The following is a 24,454-nucleotide window of genomic DNA, read 5'->3' on the forward strand; positions in this document are numbered from 1 at the left end:
GCCCCTCACTGTTGGGAGTTTAGTGACCGAGTGAGGTCTGGTCACATGACCCTCCATCAGCAGCCATCTTATGGACAGGACCCCTGTGCAGATAGCACAGACGGTCTGCCTAACAAGGGGGCACGGCTTCTGAAATATAGCACACGGCACATGATATCAACAAAGGCTATATTAGTAAGTGCCATATAGTTATCCCTCATACACATTGGTCACAAGTAGCCACAAAGTGGGCAACCCCTTGAATATTAAACCTTAAAAAAAAATTAAAAAAAATGTATGACACGCATACCTTATATATATTTAAAAACTACGAAGCTGTGAGAGAACTCATTTTTTTGCAGGGTGACCTATAGTTTTTATTTGATACTATTTTGGAGTATGTATGACATTTTTATCACTATTTAATTTTTATTTTGGGGTAGGGTTAAAAGTCTAATCGGCATTATTGCCGATCAAGGACTCTGCCACCAGGTGTCTGCTGTGTAATGGCGGGTGCCATCTTTAAAAGACACATTAGGGTAGGGTAGGAAAAAGGTTAAATTCACTCAATGGCCACTTTATAACATACACCAGTTCATTAAACATATATAGTTAACTATTCAATCATAGGTTAATAATTAAAGTATGCATATGTGGTTAAAGGATAACTGTCATTTATTTATTTTTTTGCTAAAGTGTAGGGCAAGTGATAGGTAACAATTTTGCAGTAGACTATTTAGCCAAAACGTTTATTTAAAGGGATTCTGTCACGAGATTTGAGGCCTATAACCTAAACATATGGCCAGGTCCCTACTAATACGCTGAATCCGAAACTGACCTTATTAAATGTGCCTGTGGCTCTATTAGCACATAAAACAGGTTTTTATAACCTGTCATTCACCTACCTAATGTGCCCAAGGGGACATCTCTTCATGCAGGGTGTCCGGCTGCAGCCATCTCCATCTGGTGCCCAGCACCGCCCTCCCTTTCAATAGATCCGTCTACCTCACCACATCGCCACCTCCCTCACCTCAGCGCCGCCTCCGAAATCGTCCGCTCTCCTCAGCCAGATCCCACGCGTGCGCACTAGGTATAACCTGATGCGCCCGTGCGGACTCCTGGCAGCGGCCTCGTTGAGCGAAGTGCGCACGCGCTGGCCGGCGCACTTCGCTTAAACCTGCCTTGACCGCCCTATTGCAGCCATCCTCTCACAGCCGCACGGGATCTGGCTGAGAAGAGCGGACGATTTCGGAGGCGGCGCTGAAGTGAGGGAGGCGGCGCTGAGGTGAGGTAGGCGGCTCTATTGAAAGGGAGGGCGGCGATTTCTAGTGGGAAGGCGGCGCTGGGCACCAGACGGAGATGGCTGCAGCCGGACACCCTGCATGAAGAGACGTCCCCTTGTGCACATTAGGTACGTGAATGACAGGTTATAAAAACCTGTTTTATATGCTAATAGAGCCACAGGCACATTTAATAAGGTCAGTTTCGGATTCAGCGTATTAGTAGGGACCTGGCCATATGTTTAGGTTATAGGCCTCAAATCTTGTGACAGAATCCCTTTAATAAATGAAGCAGCTGCCGGAAGTAGAAGCACTGTGCGCAGTGAGCTGGCGGCTGCTACATGAATCATCACAGGGATCACAGGTCAGTGAATGTAATGGAGCGTTAGATTGCATAGAAAGGGGGAATATAAATGTAATTTTAACTCCTAGGACTCCTGTGCCCAGCCTTCTGTCCCCCAGGGAAGCACAGGAGGCAGAAGCATAGCCTCTGGCTGCACAGCCCGTCTTTTCTAATCAGAGACGTATGGCCCTTAGCAACGCTCTTTTGAAGAGTGCTGCTAAGGGCCATTTCAGCCCCAGTTTTCTACCAAAAAAACGTTTTGGCTAAATAAAGTCTATTGCAAAATTGTTACCCATCACTTGCACTACACTTTAGCAAAAAATTTTTTTTTATAATATAACAGTTATCCTTTAAGGGTGCTACAACGCATGCGGCAGGTAATGCTTGCGTTTTCCCCATTAACTGCAGTTGCACGTCTAGGTCGAGGCCGGCAATTAGGGTAAATCGAGAGGGCTACCTGCAGCCACTAACAAACGACATTTGTATGGGGTTGTCTTGGAGACAAGCATATGGATTTCCGCAAGCCTCATTCAGATGCCACAGAAAATTTTAACAAAATCTGCACTGTGTGGAGGCACCACAAGAGGTTCACTTACTTGATTTTGACACAAAAACTATACAAAGATACACTGCTCTTAAAGAGTTGGGGGATATTTGGCTTTCGGGTGAAATTTATGTAAAATGTAAAAAAAAAAAAAGTTCACGTTACAGTCACATTATATCATGAAAGTAGGGTATTTAATTTAAGTAGAAGCAGCAATGGGGATTTCCTCATCTCAAACTATTTATTGAAACAAAAGCCAACACCAGTGGTGGGTATACCACCACAAAAATGTCAGTGTCTCAATAACTTCTAATGTGGCCTTGAGCATCAATTACAGCTGGACAACGACGTCTCATGCTGTTCACAAGTCGACTTATTGTCTGCTGAGGCATGGCATCCCACTCTTCTTGAAGGGAGGCCCTCAGGTCATTGAGGTTCTTGGGTACAGAGTTACAATCCTCTACATGGAGACTCAGCTGATCCCATAGGTTTTCAATGGGATTCAGGTCTAGAGAAAATGCAATCCCACTCCATATGAGGTCCCCCAGGCTCCATCAGCCATTTCCTAATGACACGACCTTGATGAGCTGGCACATGGTTGATTATTAAGAGGACATTAGGCCTGTGTTGTTCAGGCACAATGACCATATTAATTATGTTATTCATGTAGTATGGGCTTGTCACTGTACCGCTGACAAAGTGTAGGGCAGTTCTGTATTGACTAGGCACTCCTGCCCACACTAACACCACCACCAAAGGCTCGTTTGGGGACAGTGCCTGATGCATAGCGTATCCTTGATGTCTCCAACATCGTTGGCAGCCATCATTTCTGTTCAGCGTGAATCGACTTTCATCAGTCAACCACATTGAGGCACATTGGTCCCTTGTCCAGCGAAGATGCTCCATGGCACATGCAAGGTGATGATGCCTGTGGTTAGGTACCCTTGCAGGTTGTCTAGCATGCAGAACACGCTGATGTAAACTGTTTTGAATGGTCTGACGAGAGGCACCCAAAATGTAACACCTTAAATGCTCCTGGAGTTGTTAACCATCCAGTTCAGCAGGGCATTGTTAACAATGTGGGATGTGGCCAAAGGACGTCCACTTCTATGCCTTTCTGTGACTCTTTATCTCTGTTGCAACCTGCTGATGACACGCTAAGCTCAGTGGCCACTTCCGTCTAAGAACATACTGCTTAAAGCCTCACGATGGCGAGTTACTGTTGATCAATTGTTAGGCGTTATCTTGGTCTCATGATGTCAAAATGTGAACAGCATGATGAGGAGGACTATTTAAATACCAATTCTAGGGAGGGGAGAGATGGGGCTAATTGTGTTTGTTTAAGCCTAGTGTGCTGAAGCTTTATAGTGCATAGGTGATGTCATGGTCTGTTACTAAAACAAATAAGCATAAACATGTGTAAGACCTATCTACTCACAACAAGGTGTCCCAGTGGGTGGGGTGGGGAGGGGAGTTTGGTTGTTAGATCTTTATGTTAAGGATCCTGTTTATTGACTATCCTGTTTTGTACAATGAGTATTTTTGCACTGTGTTGAACATAATATATGACACAAGAATTTTGTAAAATTATATTGTTTATTTTTACAAAATACAAATTTATCTGATTAAAAAAAAATATATATACCAATTCTAATTGAACCACAAAATTTATTGGGCAATTCATGGATCAAACACCTGTTGTGAATTTTGCCGTTAAGCTCCTTGTGCAAACAGCAAGTTGTGCAAAAAGTACTGAAACTTTGAATAGTTGGAGATGTGCATTCAAAAGTTTAGAGAAGGCCACATTAAGCTCACATGTGAAGGTTAGAGTGCATTTTAGGTTCATCCTGAAATTTCACCCACAAGCCAAATATCTCAAACTTTTTATGAGTAGTGTATGATTGACTATGGAATGATTTCTGGGGGGACACACACAATAGAGGAGAAATTCAGAAACAGCTGATGTTCTTGGCCTTATTAATAAAAAAAAAGGTCAGAGGAGAATAAACTGACTGGAAAGTGACAGTAACTACACAACTGTTGATTATAATGTAAGGCTGACCTCCTGACCGGTATCTCTACTGAACCTCCTTCTATACACATGAAAGTTCGGCTTGTCAGTGTTCGGTCAGTGATTTCCATCAGTGATTTTGAGCCAATACCAGGTGCGGCTCTAAGCACAGAACAGGTGCAGATCTTCTCAATATACCTTATGTCTGCGGAGGCTCCAGTCCTGGTTTTGGTTCCCAATCACCGATGTGTGAATAAGACTTTAGTTGAATCTGCATGGATTTTAAATAGGGAGAGTGGAATAGGCTTCTGCTAGACAGCACCAATATCTATATTGATCTGAGGTATATGGCCAGCTGTAACCTGTAGGCATTTTTATATACAGTGCAGACCAAAAGTTTGGACACCCCTTCTCATTCAAAGAGTTTTCTTTATTTCCATCACTATAAAAATTGTAGAGTCACACTGAAGGCATCAAAACTATGAATTAACACATGTGGAATTATATACATAACAAAAAAAAGTGTGAAACAACTGAAAATATGTCATATTCTAGGTTCTTCAAAGTAGCCACCTTTTGCTTTGATTACTGCTTTGCACACTCTTGGCATTCTCTTGATGAGCTTCAAGAGGTAGTCACCTGAAATGGTCTTCCAACAGTCTTGAAGGAGTTCCCAGAGATGCTTAGCACTTGTTGGCCCTTTTGCCTTCACTCTGCGGTCCAGCTCACCCCAAACCATATCGATTGGGTTCAGGTCCGGTGACTGTGGAGGCCAGGTCATCTGGCGCAGCACCCCATCACTCTCCTTCATGGTCAAATAGCCCTTACACAGCCTGGAGGTGTGTTTAGGGTCATTGTCCTGTTGAAAAATAAATGATGGTCCAACTAAACGCAAACCGGATGGAATAGCATGCCGCTGCAAGATGCTGTGGCAGCCATGCTGGTTCAGTATGCCTTCAATTTTGAATAAATCCCCAACAGTGTCACCAGCAAAGCACCCCCACACCATCACACCTCCTCCTCCATGCTTCACGGTGGGAACCAGGCATGTAGAGTCCATCTGTTCACCTTTTCTGCATTGCACAAAGACACAGTGGTTGGAACCAAAGATCTCAAATTTGGACTCCTCAGACCAAAGCACAGATTTCCACTGGTCTAATATTCATTCCTCGTGTTCTTTAGCCCAAACCTCTTCTGCTTGTTGCCTGTCCTTAGCAGTGGTTTCCTAGCAGATATTCTACCATGAAGGCCTGATTCACACAGTCTCCTCTTAACAGTTGTTCTAGAGATGTGTCTGCTGCTAGAACTCTGTGTGGCATTGACCTGGTCTCTAATCTGAGCTGCTGTTAACCTGCGATTTCTGAGGCTGGTGACTCGGATGAACTTATCCTCCGCAGCAGAGGTGACTCTTGGTCTTCCTTTCCTGGGGCAGTCCGCATGTTAGCCAGTTTCTTTGTAGCGCTTGATGGTTTTTGTGACTGCACTTGGGGACACTTTCAAAGTTTTCCCAATTTTTCGGACTGACTGACCTTCATTTCTTACAGTAATGATGGCCACTCGTTTTTCTTTACTTAGCTGCTTTTTTCTTGCCATAATACAAATTCTAACAGTCTATTCAGTAGGACTATGAGCTGTGTATCCACCTGACTTCTCCACAACGCAACTAATGGTCCCAACCCCATTTATAAGGCAAGAAATCCCACTTATTAAACCTGACAGGGCACACCTGTGAAGTGAAAACCATTTCAGGTGACTACCTCTTGAAGCTCATCAAGAGAATGCCAAGAGTGTGCAAAGCAGTAATCAAAGCAAAAGGTGGCTACTTTGAAGAACCTAGAATATGACATATTTTCAGTTGTTTCACACTTTGTTATGTATATAATTCCACATGTGTTAATTCATAGTTTTGATGCCTTCAGTGTGAATCTACAATTTTCATAGTCATGAAAAAAAAGAAAACTCTTTGAATGAGAAGGTGTGTCCAAACTTTGTCTGTACTGTATATTTTTACAAATGGATCTATTAAATGGATGGGGGATAAAAACTAAAATGTACTGTTGTATTCAATCTGTTTTATGAATCCTCTTATTTTTGCTGGACTGTGATGTAAAGAACCATGTCCCATCCAGTTATAAAGAAACAAATAATAAAAAAGGGCAGGAACGCAAACCAGACAAAATGTATGCACTCTTGGCTTACGTTGTTTTCTATATAAGCCTATGTATCCATTAAAGTATCCTTTTTCTGTTTCGGAGTACAAATGGATAACATGGTGTTAAAGAGGCCTTAGACATGCGCTGTTCTCTAATTGTACATTAAACTCACTAATATAACAGTATGCAGCATACTAATTGGCACCCCCTATTGGTGATTGAAAGCAGCTAAAAATATAGAATGTATTACCTCCCCAACAGCTTTCTACTGTTATCCAACTTTTCCTTTCCCACTTGGTTTGGTCATTTTTCTTCTGTTCCTCTTACCTTCGTGAGGTATCAATATCTGGCTGTGCCTTATTAACCTACATTCATGGTTTTCACTTGTAAAACATCACTTTGTCAGTGTTATATCGAGGCTATGTTCACATGGCAAAACAGGCGGCAGATCAGTAACTTAATTAACATAATTCATGATAATGGGGGAGATCTATCAAACTGGTGTAAAGTAGAACTAACTTAGTTGCCCGTAGCAACCAGATTCCATCTTTCATTTTCCAAAGGAGCTGTCAAAAATTAAAGGTGGAATCTGATTGGTTCCGATGGGCCACTGAGCTAGTTCTACTTTACACCAGTTTGATAAATGATTCCCAATGTCTAAAAAAGTGATGTGGAATATGTCAGCGGCTATATAAGCAAGTATAATAAATAAATTAGAAGATGAAAGTGGGTTTTGGAGGCATAAATGCTGCTAAACACACTCCACATATGCATCCTACTCAATGTATTTTACTCCTTTTCCACTAACTTCTATGGAAAAGCATGCCCAAGTGCAATAGGGCATGTATTTCCCATTGAAGTCACTAGGAAGCTATTTGTTAGAACACTGATCACTCACTGTAAAATTCCCATTTTACACAATCAAATAGTCGCGTGAACATATCCTTATTGTCATGCATGATATTTCTTTTACCGTTTGGTTCCAGGTTTTTTTGGTGCCTATTTGAATTGCTGGTTTTGCCCACTTATATTATGCTGTGGAAAAACTGTTCAAACAGCTGTACCTACTGCGCAGAGGAGTACTTGAACATATGACTACATTTTTGGATACTTACTCAAGACCATTTTTTAAGGCGCTATATATTTCTTCTACTCTCTCTGGCTGAGGTTCTTTGGAAGAGCTGCTGTTTTTGTGGCCCAGATTGTGCATTTTCTTTTGCTTTGCTTGCGGCTTTTTAGGAACGGAAGAGTTTCCAAGAAAAGAACTACATCTGCTGACAAAAAAAGTCAAGTTATACAATCACTACATCACAGACAGCCATAAAAATTCAAACATGCCAGGGATATGCACAGATCTAACCTCAGGCCAAAACACGCTGTTTCCAAATTCTAGTAAACTACATAGGAATATACAAACAAACAAAAATGCTAAAATGCTCGATTGTACTGTGAAACAAGGGAAGGGGTCTAAACAGATTACTTCCCTGCCTAGGTAAGGAAGGCAATAACTGGTTCATGCAGACCGTATGACAAGCATTGCTGAGGAACTAATAAGCACTTTTTCTTACTCCCTGTGCCCACATGGAGAGGCAGGTGATGAATATCAACTGCCGCTCTATTCATTCTCTATGGGACTGCCAAAGATAGCCAAGTGCTGTACTCGCCTGCAGCACTATATATATATATATATATATATATATAAAATAAATGCAACGGTAGTGCACATGCACTTGGGACCCAAGTTCTTGTGATTGTTGGAGGTGCCAGCAGTCCAATTCCCACCGATCAGATACTTAAGAACATCCTATCTTGCCACAATCCACGTAACTTGCCAACCTTCATATGAGATAACTCTGCCCATTCTGTCCCAGTATACACAGAAAAGCTGACAAGCGAGTCACAGAAAACAATAAGTGCCAGCTTATGGTGTCTGCTCTAGTGATCAGTATGAAAACAGAAATATGTCTGGACTGTATTATGTGGATAACAAAAAAAAAAAAAAAAAAAACTGCACTAATATTTTTGGGATAATAAAAATGACAATGTGATTTTCTGAATGATAAATCTCTTGTAATAAGGCACAATTACACACAGGAAATCATTAACAATCATTTGAATTAATAGACCTGACAGATAGTGTTCAGCCATATTTGTGATTCAATCCTGGAACATGAGTATACGTCAGAACAGGGTCACAGAGCAGAAAAATCAAACATTCTGGGGGAGATCTATCAAGACTGGAGTCACCATACTGTGCTGAAGTAAGAAGCTCCCAATTTATTCGGAGGCACATCTCTTGCATTCCCGTGCTCCAGAAACTAGGAGCCTGCATAACGTGACTTACCTAGATCTCCTTTCTGGAATGCCACTAAAACCGGCAAATGACTGACTTCGAAGAATGCCATTAGGCCCTCCTGGAGGAAATGTCTGAGCGCCCACAGACATGATATCAGGACTTCCAAAAGATAACTCTGAAACACAAACCAGACTTGGTTTTAATGCACAGTCTCTGCGTAAAACTAATACAATAAGAAGCTTTCAGTGAAATCTCAGATAAGTGAAGCCTGGACAACAGTGATTAAAGGCTGATTGTATCTGGGGGGTAAACAGTTAATGCAGCAGAAGCTCTGTCTTTATGTTATACGTATAAATTTGATAATATTTAGATATTTATTTCTAGAATTTCCCTAAAAAACATTGCATTGATATTTAAAGAGGACCTTTCACCTGGATATCTATAATCAAATTATTATACTACCTTATAGTGCGTCCCCAGTGATGCCTTGGCAATTTTTTCTCGCGAGAACTTGAGCTCCTTCTCACTGGCTAAGAGCGGGGCGCTCCGATTGGGAGAAGATAACCGCGCCCAGAAGAACTTCAGGTCCACGCCTAGTATATCCAAGTCGCCTCATTAGCATATGAAGCGCCAAAAGATACAGGGACCACAGCGGACGAATGGGGGGGTTCTTTAGAGAAAAAATAATAATTGCCAAGACATCACTGGGGGACGCACTATAAGGTAGTATAATAATTAGATTTTAGATATCCAGGTGAAAGGTCATAACATACAATATAGGGTTATGTAACCTTTAGAAATAGAGCTCTATTTTTGTAACTACATGGGCAAAAAACATTTTACAAAGTTAAGCTTTTTAAAGGGAATGTCATAAATAACTTCAGATACAAGTATATAGAAGAACACTTGTGTCTTTCCTTTGTTTTTAATGTTGTAGCTATCTTTTAAAAAAAATGTCCCTGGGCCATATTAGGACATGTACTTACTTTCTGTATTGCTATATAAAAGTGGATATAAAAAGTCTACACACCCCTGTTAAAATGTCGGGTTTCTGTGATGTAAAAAATAAATAACGAGACAAAGATAAATCATTTCAGAACTTTTTCCACCTTTACGCCTCATGCACACGGCCGTTGTGCGTTTTGCGGTTCGCAAACCGCGGATCCTCAAAAACACAGATAGCATCCGTGTGCGTTCCGCAATTTGCAGAACGGCACGGACAGCCATTATTATAACTGCTTATTCTTGTCCACAAAGCACGGACAAGAATAGGACAGGTTATATTTTTTTTGCGGACCATGGAACAGAGCAACGGATGCTGACAACACACGGAGTGCTGTCCGCATCTTTTGCGGCCCCATTGAAGTGAATGGGTCCGCAAGCAAGCCGCCAAAACTGCGGCTCGAATGCGGACCAAAACAACGGTCGTGTGCATGAGGCCTTAATGTGACCTATAAACTGTACAACTCAATTGAAAAACAAACTGAAATCTTTTAGGTAGAGGGAAGAAAAAATATAAAAATAAAATAATATGGTTGCATAAGTGTGCACACCCTTAAACCAATACTTTGTTGAAACACCTTTTGATTTTATTACAGCACTCAGCATTTTGGGTAGGAGTCTATCAGCATGGCACATTTTGACTTGGCAAAGAAGAGTGGGCAAATCTTGCCAAAACACTCCAAATCTGTCCGATTGCGAGGGCATCTCCTGTGCACAGATTTTCAATCTGATTCAGGTCTGGGCTCTGGTTGGGCCATGCCAAAACTTTAATCTTGTTCTGGTGAAGCCATTCCTTTGTTGATTTGGATGTATGCTTTGGGTCGTTGTCATGCTGAAAGATGAAGTTCCTCTTCATGTTCAGCTTTCTAGCAGAAGTCTGAAGGTTTTGTGCCAATATTGACTGGTATTTCTAACTGTTCATAATTCCCTCTAGCTTAACTAAGGCCCCAGTTCCAGCTGAAGAAAAACACCCCCTTGGCATGATGCTGCCACCACCATGCTTCACTGTGGGTATGGTGTTCTTTTGGTGATGTGCAGTGTTGTTTTTGGGCTAAACATATCTTTTGGCATTATGGCCAAAAAGTTCAACCTCGGTTTCATCAGACCGTAACACCTTTTCCCACATGCTTTTGGGAGACTTCAGATGTGTTTTTGCAAAATGTAGCCTGGCTTGGATGTTTTTCTTCGTAAGAAAAGGCTTTCATCTAGCCACTCTACCCCATAGCCCAGACATATGAAGAATACGGGAGATTGTTGTCACATGTACTCCACAGCCAGTACTTGCCAGATATTCCTGCAGCTCCTTTAAAGTTGCTGTAGGCTTCTTGGTCGCCTCCCAGACCAGTTTTCTTCTCGTCTTTTCATCACTTTTGGAGGGACGTCCAGTTCTTGGTAATGTCACGGTTGTGCCATACTTTCTCCACTTAATGATGACCGTCTTCACTGTGTTCCATGGTATATCTAATGCCTTGGAAATTCTTTTGTACTCTTCTCCTGACTGATACCTTGTAACAATGAGATCCCTCTGATGCTTTGGAAGCTCTCTGTGGACCATGGCTTTTGCTGTGGGATGTGACTAAGAAAATTTCAGGAAAGACCAACTAGAGCAGCTGAACTTTATTTGGGGTTAATCAGAGGCACTTTAAATGATGGCCGGTGTATGCTGACTCCTATTTAACATGATTTTGAATGTGATTGCTTAATTCTGAACACAGCTACATCCCCAGTTATAAGAGGGTGTGCACACTTATGCAACCACATTATTTTAGTTAGTTTTTTGTTTTCTTCCCTCCAACTAAAAGATTTCAGTTTGTTTTTCAATTGAGTTGTACAGTTTATAGGTCACATTAAGGGTCCATTCACACGTCCTGTTTTTTTTTCATCCTGAAAAACGGTCCGTTTTTTGCAGATCCGTTGTTCCTGAAAATGTTTCCGTATGTCATCCGTTTTTTGCGGATCCGCAAAAAACGGAAGCATGTATACATTTCAATAATCAAATAAAGTTGTTTGGATTTCTTTGAAAAAAAATTGAAAAAAATAAAAATTAAAAAATAAAAAATATTTGTTATGTGTTTCCAGGAACGGAATCCGCAAAAAACGGATGACATACGGAATGACATCCGAATGTCATCCGTTTTTTGCGGATCCATTGACTTTGTATTGTACCAGGATCCGATTTTTCAGGACAAGAATAGGACATGTTTTATATTTAAACGGACATGCGGAACGGAACAACGGAAACGGACAGCACACATTGTGCTGTCCGATTTTTTCCAGGACCCATTGAAAATGAATGGGTCCAGATCTGGTCCTGATCTGTTCCTGAAAAAACGGAACAGATGAGGAAAGAAAAAACGGACGTGTAAATGGACCCTAAAGGCGGAAAAAGTTCTGAAATGATTTATCTTTGTCTAATTTTTTTTTACAGCACAGAAACCTGACATTTCAAACAGTGGTGTGTAGACTTTTTATATCCACTGTATGTGCTTTATGGCAGCTGCAATGAATCCGAGTCAACTGACATAATATCAATAGACTACTATTCATTTATTGTTGCTGTACAGAGGTTGCCACCAAGTTTCATACAAGTTGTGGGTTTGCATTAATTACCTGAGAGGAAAACTGAAAAAAGTCCCTGTGCATTTTGGCTAACCTGCCGTAAGACATACAGTATCTCACAAAAAAGTCAGTACACATCACATTTTTGTTAATATTTTATTCTATATTTTCATCGGACGACACTGAAGATCTGACACTTTGATACAATGTAAAGTAGTCAGTGTACAGCTTGCATAACAGTGTATTTTCTGTGTGTTGTTATACTGAGGGCACACCACATTTACCCTGTTATACAAGCTGTACACTGACTACTTTACATTGTATCAAAGTGTCAGATCTTCAGTGTTGTCCCATGAAAATATAGAATAAAATATTTACAAAAATGTGAGGGGTGTACTGACTTTTGTGAGATACTATATAATACCATTCACTGACTGCTACCTCCATTGATGACGCCAATCGGACATGTGAAATGGATAGTGGTTGTGCAGACACCCTTTAAATTTGTTTTCCAGGACTTGGTGCGCTATATGCTGTGTAGTTCTGATGCCTGGTTCTGGCGCTGCATCTTGTAGGAAAAATAGTCAGACCCTCGCCAATCTGATATCGGTGGCCCCTTTAATACCCATAATTAACTGAGCCCATAAAATAACTTCACCCAAAACACATAGCCAAATAAAAGCTATTGTAATGCAAGTGCTAGGTTAGAGAGCCCAACTGAACCAAACCGGAATGTACTCCGTATGCACTACGTTTCTGTATATCCGTTCAAAGATAGATGTCCTATTTTTGCCTGCAAATCACATTCCGTGGCTCCATTCAAGTCAACGGGTGAGCAAAAAGAAAAGAAAAAAAAAAAACACAACAACAACAACACGGAACTCATACTGAATGTACTCCGTATGTCTTTCGTATCTGTTCCGTTTTTGCAGAACCATCTATAGAAAAAATTGGGCTGGGCATAACATTTTCAATGTCAATTACTGTATATGCCATACGGAAAAACGGAACGGAACCACTACTGAAACAAAAAACTGAAAAACATATCTGTTAAAAACAGCCCACAAAACACTGAAAAAGCCATACGGTTGTGTGGACGAGCCCTTATACCGATTATTGCCCGGACTGGATATCAAACCCAAAACTTCAGAATATCTATATAAACTACATGAATTGTGAATGCGGCCCTGGAGTATATAAAACAGGTTGCAATCCAGTAATTTGGAGTTAAATAACTATTAGGTAGGTGGGAGGGGTGTCGACAGAACAGAGTGGCACATGGGCACTGGCGCTCCATTTCATCTCTATGCGACGGCTGGAGATAGTGGAGTACAATATCGAGATGAATGGCGTGTCAAAGTGCAAGCTAGACCTGCCACTCCGTTCATTTCAGGGGGCCTCCGTTCTAGTCATCGGTGGAGGTTCCAGCGTTAGGGTATAATTAGAGAGGTGAGGGCCCTATCCTGTGAATAGGTAAGAACTTCAAATTAAGCCTTATAATCTTGATTATGAAAAAAGAAACCCAATTAAAAACCCTGAATGCTGGTTTACTTTGTCATCTGCGTTCAGGTTTTTTCAAGATTGCCCTTTCCAAACCAGAACAAGACCACAAACATCGGAGGTAAAATAAAATTGAAAGGGTTAATACATGCCATCCAAAACTAGAAGGAAGATCACTTGTGTTTTTTGAGCCTTGTTTGTATTAATGATTACTTTTTTTTCCCTGTATGAAATTTGTGAGCCAAGTGAAAACATTTCCATGACAGCCACTGCTCCGCCATACTAATCAGATCCACATTCCCAGCACAAGGTAAACCGGCCAGCCTCAAGTGCAACAGCATTTGGAAAATTAGGAAATAGTTAAATCTAGCCCATAAGTAGGGACATTTCCCCAGATAATTCAGGGTTAATGTTAGTATAGCGCCAACTACTGTTTATATTGTACAGCTTGTGTGTCCAGCTCAGTAAATGCTCAGCCAGCGTACCACACCAGGAATCCCTCTTAAACCAAGAGGCAAGTGTGTGTCCACCTCTGCACATTTTATGGAGGTGGACACAGAAGGCACTATAATAAAGTGTAAATACAGAAAACATTAATTAAGCAGTAACTCCTGAAAAACCCTTTCATTAGCTGTTTTAAAGGGGTTGTCTGCTTACCCTACATCATGGGTGTCAAACATGCGGCCCGCGGGCCGCATGCGGCCCGCAATGAATATCTTTGCGGCCCGGCAAGTATCTCTGAACATGAGCGCGCTGCTATCGGCGCGCTCATGTTCTCTCAGCAGCACAGGGAGAAGGAAGCTGTCCTCCCTCCCCCTGTGCTGCTGCCGCTGCCACCAATGAGAAGAGAGGGGGGGGGGGGGGGGGGAGGGGCGGGCGCACTGCGCCACCAATGAGGATAGAGGGGGGGGGGGGGGGGGGGGAGGGGCGGGCGCACTGCGCCACCAATGATAGGACTATTTCCACACAGAGCGGCGCCCAGCGATGTCCCAGCACTCATCATTAGTCCTGGGCGCCGCTCCGTTCGCCCGCAGTGCCCCATTACTGTCTCCTCTCCTGCTCCACATGCTGCTGATTACTATCGGAGCGATGGGAGGAGACATCAGCTTCACTAGTGGGCGTTCCTTCTCCCTGCGCTGCGATTGGACAGCGCTACAGCCAGGAAGAAGGAACGTCCACTAGTGAAGCTGATGTCTCCTCCCATCGCTCCGATAGTAATCAGCAGCATGTGGAGCAGGAGAGGAGACAGTAATGGAGCACTGCAGGCGAACGGAGCGGCGCCCAGGACTAATGGTGAGTGCTGGGACATCACTGGGCGCCGCTCTGTGTGGCCTGATAGTGAAAGTCAGTCTTTAACACAATACAGGAGGTGGGTGCCGGCAGCAGAATCGCATTGCCGGCACCCTGCCGCTGACAGGGAGATTCGGAGGCAGTTAACCCCTTAGGTGCCGCACCTGAGGGGTTAACTGCTGATCTGCCAGTACCAGCCTCCTGTATAAAGGGGTAATTTATCATTGGGGGTGCAGTGTGCCCCCCCCCCCCCCTTAACCCCCCATCCCATTAAAATCATTGGTGGCACAGTGCGCCGGCCCCTCTCAACCCCCCCAGTATTAAAATCATTGGTGGCACAGTGCGCCGGCCCCTCTCAACCCCCCCAGTATTAAAATCATTGGTGGCAGCTTCTGATCGGAGCCCCAGCAGTGTAAGCCTGGGGCTCCGATCAGTTACCATGGCAGCCAGGACGCTACAGAAGCCCTGGTTGCCATGGTAACATCCCTGATGCTGTGTGCACAAGGCACAGAGCAGCAGGGACAGTGTGAAGTCCTATTCACCCTGATAGAGCTGAATAGGACAAGGGATGAAAGATCCCAGGTTCTCGCCCCTAAGGCTACTTTCACACTTGCGTTTAGAGCGGATCCGTCTAAGACGGATCCGCTCATATAATGCAGACGGTGGATCCGTTCAGAACGGATTCGTCTGCATTATATTGTAAAAAAAATTCTAACTGTGAAAGTAGCCTCAGACGGATCCGTCCAGACTTTTACATTGAAAGTCAATGGGGGACGGATCAGTTTGAAGATGGAGCCATAATGTGTCAACTTCAAACGGATCCGTCCCCATTGACTTCCATTGTAAGTCTGGACGGATCCGCTTGCCTCCGCACGGCCAGGCGTTTTTTTTTTATGCGGCCCACATAAACTTAAATTTTGTTTTTTTGGCCCATGTTAGCCTTTGAGTTTGACATGCTTGCCCTACATTGATGACCTATAAAAGGGTCCCACAGGAAATAGCCCAGAATGCCACCTATTGCTGCTCATCCCACCCTGGTGGTAATAATTACCTGGTCCCTGTGAATCAGGAGACCCACAGGGGTCTTGTTGTGGTCCCACACTACCTCTCCAGGTCCAGAGCAGCGGTTGTCATTAGACACAAGGAATCGGAGTAAGATTTCCTGTGCAGGTTCCTGGGCGGCTCATTACAACTGTTGCTGAGGAGCTGAACGGACAGCCATGGTGGAGAAGGAACTTCTGTGGTTTAGGAGGAGCACTTTAATTTTTTCCATTAGTTAACTCAAAATACATTATGGTGCTACCACTAGGGCTCTAGTGGATCCTTGGACCCCATGTATATACTTCTCACACAGGATGTGTTATTATAGCAAATAGGGTGGGAAATTGTAAATCAACGGCAGTTAGACATTATGTCATGGTAGATGGAAATTTTTCCTAAATCTTCCTTTCATGGCAGGACCATTTCATTGTTGTACAGCCTCGGAATGAGGGTAACGACGCAGTAAATTGGCTAAACAAAGATTTATATACCTTTATTACAATATGGTAAGATAAGGGAAAGAAAGAGTAGGAGCAGGAGGTACCGTAAGTTACGAAAATAACAATGTAAAAAAGACAATGCAAATTTTTGAAGAAGGTGCAAGAATATTCTTTTGTGAAGACACAAAAAGGGAGATTTAGTCAAGGAAAGTGCCTTATAGATGTGTGCATGTTGCCGTTCTACAAATGATATACATGTTCTATTCTTCTCTGTGTTGCGGATGAGAATAGACCTTCTATTGAGCTATCCGTATTTTGCAGACTGCAATATGGACTTGCCATAGGCATGAGCTATTACTTTTTTAAAAAAAAAAATCTCCTTTCTTTACATTGGGGATGGGCATTATTTCTTGGACACAAGCCAAATCCATGAAAATCTGTTGTGCCACATTAGAATAGGAGACCTATGAAGAGTGGGCCATTTCTTTTTCTCACATTCTAGCCCAGCAGGTGGCCAATCTTACTATTTATCAGACTTTCCTTCAAACACTGGAAATATAAAACTACTTTGATATTCGAACACCCAAGGCACTATTTAAACTAGACTGAGTATGACCTACAAAACATTAAAATAGTTTTTCTGAGATTTTAATACTGATGACCTTACCCCTGGAAAATTAAGGAAGCATCTTCAGGGCTCCTGAGATGCCCTCATATCCTCCGTGTCTATCTGCTACTCTCTTCAAGCATGCATAACATATGTTCCTACAGTTCAGAATACCATTACCTGTGCTTTCACCAAATCATTAAAAGGGGTCTTTCTGAGAGTACAATATTGAAGACCTATCCTCAGGATGGGTCATAAATATCAAAACAATGGGGGTTGAATGCCCGGCTTCCTTCTGGAGAAGCCACGGCACTACGGTTAACACTGTGGCCTCTTCCTAGGCCAGTGACGACAGTTTCAGTCCATGTGCAGCTCAGTCCCTGTCCCATTCAAGTGAATGGGCCTGGGCTGCAATGCCCAGCACAGCCACTAGTCCACATATAGCAATATTCTTGGCATGCTGGGAGGAAGTCTAAGCACCCATCAAAACACTGCTGCCTCCTCAAATAGCTGACCGTAGAGGTGCTGGGAGTCAGATCCTCACAGATCTGATGTTAATGACCTACCCTGATGACAGCTTATCAATATTGTACTCCAGAAAGACCCCCCCAAACCATCATGGGATTTCAGATAATGGATCAAATTTTTACTAATATAGTGATGAACCACCAGATTTTCTGGTCACCAGCAGATTCCCAACTGAATATTAAAGCAATTCTAATATGTATCTCATCACGATTGCTTTTAAATGTAGGAAACCGATGTAATTCTAGTCAAATCAGTGTTAGATTGTTCAGGGGTGTGGAATTCCTATCGCCCGACGCCCGGGACATGCAGTTCCGGGCGCCGGGCAGGTAGTTTGTGCAGGCAGCTTAGCCCTGCGGGCAAGTAGCAGGGCTAGGGTTGCGCCGTGTTTTTCTCTAATACACAGCCCGGTGCAGCAAGTCCGGGCTGCTTACCGCAGTGTTCACAGACAATGCAGACAGACGCTCACCTCACACTGGCAGCAGGGAGGAGCCTGAGGGAGGGACGGGGAGGAGCGTAATATGATCTTAGAGTGGAAGCTGCTTCTGCCAGCCCCACCCCTCCCCGCCCACCAACCAATCACCGACCAGAGCTGAGGGGGCAAGGCAAGCACACTGGCAGCTCTCTGAATCGAGTCGTCTGAGTCACCCAAGTGCAGGGAGTCAGAATAGAAATGAATCGAATGAGTCACAAGTTAAAAGAATCTAAAGATCCGACTTAGTTTGTGACTCATTCGATTCATTGAGTTAAAAGAGCCGTGAGTCAGACTCTAGAGCAGTTTACATTACACTGAGGCTGAGGCTGCTTTTGTTGCAGCAGTGATAAGATTAAGGGACAGGAGCAGAGAGATAAGAGAAGGGACAGATGACAGAGTTTAGATTACAGGTTGAATTAAATTAACCCTTTAGAATCAAATTGGCTTCTCAGGAGATATATGTTAAAGGCATCTCATTCAGTAGCTATATAACCAAGGGTGGGTTCACATCACCTTTATGGATTCCGTTATGTCTTTCCGTTATAAAAGGGTTATAACAGAAAATAACATAATCCATAAAATGGAATGCAAAACGGAAACCTTTAAGAGGCATTCCGTTTTGCTTTCCGTCATCGTAAAAGTCTATGGAAATCATAACCGACCCATCTGGGTCCTGTCGTGTCGACAGGACTTAGTTTTCCGTCTTGCATAACGGGACCCAGACGGATCCATTTTGATTTGCATAGACTTCTATTAGGACGGAAAGCAAATGGAATGCCTTTTAAAGCCTTCCATTTTGCTTTACGCCATAAGTCTATTGTCCTCCTGTCCTGAGTCCTCCTGTCCTGCGTCAGCCTCAGCTTCCCTTTACTATAATAAATCACTCTTCCTGACTCACTCAATACTAATCAGAGTTCAGAGAGCTGAAGAGCCGACTGCACTGAGTCAGCAGCAGCAAGTGAATCGAATGTGTATAGCATCTGCGCATGCGCACCGGCACCTAGAGTCTTCGGTTCACTTGCGAGTCAGCTCAGCAGTCTGACTCACCAAGTGAACCGAAGATCCGATTCATAAATCGGTTCATTTGAATGAGCTGATTCAAATGAACCGATTCACCTAAAAGATCCGAACTTCCCATCACTAGTTATCAGTGCTCCTGTGCAGGCCGGAAGTCGGGCGCCACGGGCCGGAAGTCAGCTCCCAGCGGAGGCACACGTTAGTCAGGCTGCCGCTCTGCTTCTTCTCCCTCGCATTGAAGTGTCAATAGGAGTGCTGCCAGGTTCCAACTTCCAGCCACTCACCCTCCATGAATATGGGGGGGGGGGGGGAACTTCCCCATACTGGCATGTACATCAAGGGGATTCACTGCCCCAGTATGGCATGAACATTAAAGGGATTCACTTAAATATGGTTTTGATTTAAAATTACTTTTTGTATCAGGACAAGTAGATTGTCATGAGGGACAAGTAGATCGAGCCCCCGCTTTAGTCCTTCGACAAGTAGTTTTTTAAAAAATTTCCACACCCCTGTTGTTACTTTATAGATATAAGGATCACAGTCCCTTTACTTCTGCATATGTTAAAAAAACATCCCACTAATGAGATGCAGAATCTTCAAATCAAGTTATATTCTGTGGAAATCCGCACGTGGTGTCTGGAATGAATCCACTAAATAACGGCAATTCAAAGTGTTTAGAGGAGAGGCTGTTACCATGACTACCACTGCTGAAAGTGACAGAATGAAGACATTGTAACAAGGAATATAGGGCTGGAGGGGCGGCAATCACATGTTCCTCATCCACATGTTGTGAGGAGGCTACAAGTAAAAGCACGCTCATTATGGAGGTATTATCTATTCCCAGTTACTGTGAAAGGTAAAGCGGCCTGATTACGTAACAAGCCTCTGTTCACATCTGCGATGGATGCTTTGTTGCAGAATATGCCATGTTTGATGGAAAAAGCAGCATTGCATGAACACGATTTTTTCAATAACACAAAGGAGACCCCGGCAGAATCCGATGGACCCCAGTGCAAGTCAGAAGGGTCTAATGGGCATCATACAGAGGAGACTACCTTAATTAAAGAGTCGCTGTATTTTAAAGGGGCCGTCAGTTTTTTTTTTCTTGAATGTTTCTAACTAGGCAAATGTAAGGACTTTACAATTCACTTACTTTATGTCCAGTTGCTGCTTTCTCAGATTTCACTGCGGGTCACATGACCTGTGATGTCAGCTTCTCTCCCTGCTCTGATGTTTCGTGCACAAGCCTGAGAGAGCAGATGTGTGTCTGTACAGGAGGAGGTCACTGTGCTGGCCACGCCCCCTGCACTGCTGTCTGCTCTCTCCCTGGATTCTTCAGTAAAAACCATTAACCCCTTCAGCTGCACAGACTCAGGGCTGAAGGCTTTACCGAGTAGCTGCAGGCAGTGAGGAGACAAAAGCTGGGCACAGGAGCTGACAGGAGTTCTGCAGAGCAATGCAGAAGAACAGGTAGGGGGAAGATCCTGTGTGTATTAGCAGTGTCATTGTACAGCTGGGACTTGTAGTCCTACACATAACATGCTGCTGAGTATCCCAGCAGTCAGACATGTCACTCAGGGTAGGACTTGTATTCACTCCCTTTGCAGAGCAGGAGGAGATTGTTGTTATTGCAGGTAAACAAAGGGCCAGAAGAAAACCAGGGAAATGAGGAAATATATTTTTTTTTGCCTAAAACTTGCTTCGCTTAGTTATATATTGCTGCCCATGAGATTGACAGTGTTATATATTTTTTTTCATAACTGACAACCCTTTTAACAATATTTCATTTCTAAATTACATAATTTGAAAAAACAAAGTCATGGCCACTAGGGGTCTCACATCCACCAAGTTTGCAGTCCACTGCCTGTTGTCAGGCAAGAGCCGTCCCTGGTAACAAGACACTCACAAGATGGTTCATATGATATGGGGGCGTGTCAGAGCTAACTGAGCTAGATAGAAGCACTGCCTGAAGAGCAGAGAAGCTCCTTTGTGTCTGTAAGTCTGATCACTCCCTCTTTGTCAGTTTTCTGAGCTCCATAGAATAAAACAAACATAGTGGGATGTAAGGGAAGTAAGATCACTGCATACAGCACTGGCAGATTCAACTGAAGGGAGACACTCACTGCTCCTGAGTGAAATGCAGCTAACTGTGCAGCTGAGACATGGAATAATGTGACTGAAAGAGACTTAGGCCTCGTTCACACTTCAGTGTTTGGTCAGTGATTTCCATCAGTGATTTGTGAGCCAAAACCAGGTGCAACTCTAAACATAGAACAGGAGCAGATCTTTCCCTTCTACCTAATGTCTATGGAGGCTCCACTTCTGGTTTTGGCTCACAAATCACTGATGGAAATCACTGACCAAACACTGAAGTGTGAACTAGGCCTTAAGGGAATCCAAAAATACACCAGTTCCTTCACAGTTATGAATGCATAAGGAAGCGGAGCCATTATTCACATTTTTTATTTTTTTTTTACTCAGGTGCACTTTGAGTCTAACAGTTTCCCACATACACTAAGGAATCTTTCCGACACCCTCCTGAATAATTTTTTATCAGCTCTGTGCTTGTAAGGCAGCACCCAGACGAGATTGGGTGGCTGCTTTGTGTTCACTCACAGCAAACCATAGCCCTGTGAAGGTCTGCTGTCAGAAGAATAGCTGCCAACTGGCTTTGATATGCTCCAACAGCAATACTTTACCTGCGTTTCAAGTAAAGATGGCTGCACCTGCCATCTCTGCTTTATTAACCACCTCAGCCCCCCTAGCTTAAACACCCTTAATGACCAGACCACTTTTTACAATTCTGCACTACACTACTTTCACCGTTTATTGCTCAGTCATACAACTTACCATCCAAATTAATTTTACCTCCTTTTCTTCTCACTGATAGAGCTTTCATTTGGTGGTATTTCATTGCTGCTGACATTTTAACTTTTTTTGTTATTAATCGAAATTTACAGAAATGTTAGCAAAAAAAAATGACATTTTTCACTTTCAGTTGTAAAATTTTTCAAAAAAAAAAAACAAAAAACGACATCTATATATAAATTTTTCTCTAAATTTATTGTTTGGCTTAAAGTTATAGTGTTTACAAACTATGGTACAAAAATTTGAATTTCCGCTTTTTGAAGCAGCTCTGACTTTGAGCACCTGTCATGTTTCCTGAAGTTCTACAATGCCCAGACAGTAGAAAAACCCCACAAATAACCCCATTTCAGAAAGCAGACACCCTAAGGTATTCGCTGATGGGCATAGTGAGTTCATAGAACTTTTTATTTTTTATCACAAGTTAAATGATGATTTTTTATTTTATTTTTTTACTTACAAAAGTCTCATATTCCACTAACTTGTGACAAAAAATAAAAACTTCCATGAACTCACTATGCCCATCACGAAATACCTTGGGATGTCTTCTTTCCAAAATGGGGTCACTTGTGGGGTAGTTATACTGCCCTGGCATTTTAGGGGCCCTAATGTGTGAGAAGTAGTTTGAAATCAAAATGTGTAAAAAATGCCCTGTGAAATCCTAAAGGTGCTCTTTGGAATATGGGCCCCTTTGCCCACTTAGGCTGCAAAAAAAGTGTCACACATGTGGTATCGCCGTACTCAGGAGAAGTTGGGCAATGTGTTTTGGGGTGTCATTTTACATATACCCATGCTGGGTGAGATAAATATCTCGGTCAAATGCCAACTTTTTTTTATACAAAGTTGGCATTTCACTGAGATATTTATCTCACCCAGCATGGGTATATGTAAAATGACACCCCAAAACACATTGCCCAACTTCTCCTGAGTACGGCGATACCACATGTGTGACACTTTTGCAGCCTAGGTGGGCAAAGGGGCCCATATTCCAAAGAGCACCTTTAGGATTTCACAGGGCATTTTTTACCAGCTTCAACTGCCCTTCTGGTGCTCGCCACTTCACCATGTTGTACGGCAGTGCTGGTACTAGGTCCAGGGTGGGCTGCGCTGCTGGTGTATGCCTCACCACGTAATCCGACAGTGCCAGCCCAAATTGTGCTGCTCTTGAAGCGGATCCTGCGCAACCTGTGGTCTAGTAAAACGGGGCCGGGTACGCCTGATGGTATCAGGGACCTCAACCTCCTCGTCCGAACTTTGGGTCAGACTGCCACTGCTTTCTACAGGTTCATATTCTGACCCGCTGGATTCGTCAGATGAGGGTTCCCATTCCTCATCCGGCTGGGTCAGAAGCCTGTAGGCCTCTTCAGAAGAATACCCCTTGTTTGACATTTGGACTACTAAATTTAGGGGGTATTCCCTGAGACTTACCCAAGAAAAAAAAGCAAGCCTGTCTTACAAATGAAAGGCTAGCGAAGTACCGGAGGCCGCTGCGAAGTACCGGAGCGCTCGTAAAGTGATTGTGCAGTGATCAAAAAAAATTTTTTGTCACTGCGGCGGGCGTGGGTGAACGCACGTGTGGGCGATCGATCAGGCCTGATCGGGCAAACACTGCGTTTTGGGTGGAGGGTGAACTAAGGTGACACTAATACTATTATAGATCTGACTGAACAGTTTTGATCACTTACAGATACTTTAAAAGTACAAATGCTGATTAGCGATACGCTAATCAGCGAATCAGTGACTGCGGTGCGGTGGGCTGGGCGCTAAACGATCACTAACTACCTAACCAAGGGGCCTAAACTATCCTAAAACCTAACAGTCAATACCAGTGGGGAAAAAAATGTGACAGTTTACACTGATCACTTTTTTCCCTTTCACTAGGTGATTGACAGGGGCGATCAAGGGGTTAATTGGGGGTGATCTGGGGCTAAGTGTAGTGTTTTGTGTGTACTCACTGTGATGTCTGCTCCTCTGCTGGAACCAACCGACCAAAAGGACCAGCAGAGGAGCAGAGAAGCTATTTAACACCTTATATTTATAAATATAAGGTGTTATATGGCTTGTGATTCGTTTTTTTGAAAAATCATCAGCCTGCCAGCCACGATGGCAGGCTGATGATGTAATACCCCTCTAACTTTTGCCAGCCCGCGATGCGTCTCGCGAGATGACGCGCCAATGCGTGACTCTGCCTGAGACTCTCGCCTCCGGACCGCAATCCTGCGTTAGGCGGTTAAAATACTTGAATTCTGCACTGCTCCGATATTTTTCCTAGAAATGCATAGATTGTCAAAGGGATGTGCCCTTAAAAAGTCTGACACCATCAGAATAGTGTAGGGACACAACCCATTGATAAGTGGAATAGTTTCACCTAGATGGTAATTTAACATTCAATTTCAGGAGCAACTGAGGATTCCAAGAAAAGATGCCCCAGAACTGTTACTTCATCTGAAAACAGATATTTACTATGACATGTCAGCAGACAGGTCCCTTTAATGCTGCAGTGTTACCTGTTCAGCAGCGTCTGATC

The 24,454-nt window shown here is 43.1% G+C and overlaps 1 protein-coding gene across 1 annotated transcript in view; it reads right to left on the reverse strand.

Moving 5' to 3' along the window:
* RIPOR2 (RHO family interacting cell polarization regulator 2) overlaps positions 1 to 24,454 on the reverse strand; it is a 176,428-nt gene that overhangs the window by 94,141 nt on the left and 57,833 nt on the right. The window contains 2 exon segments of the mRNA XM_044292731.1: positions 7,426 to 7,581; positions 8,655 to 8,781. Coding sequence (XP_044148666.1) covers positions 7,426 to 7,581; positions 8,655 to 8,781 — 283 coding nt within the window.

Source organism: Bufo gargarizans, chromosome 5 (genome assembly GCF_014858855.1).
Source record: "Bufo gargarizans isolate SCDJY-AF-19 chromosome 5, ASM1485885v1, whole genome shotgun sequence".
Classification (NCBI taxonomy): domain Eukaryota; kingdom Metazoa; phylum Chordata; class Amphibia; order Anura; family Bufonidae; genus Bufo; species Bufo gargarizans.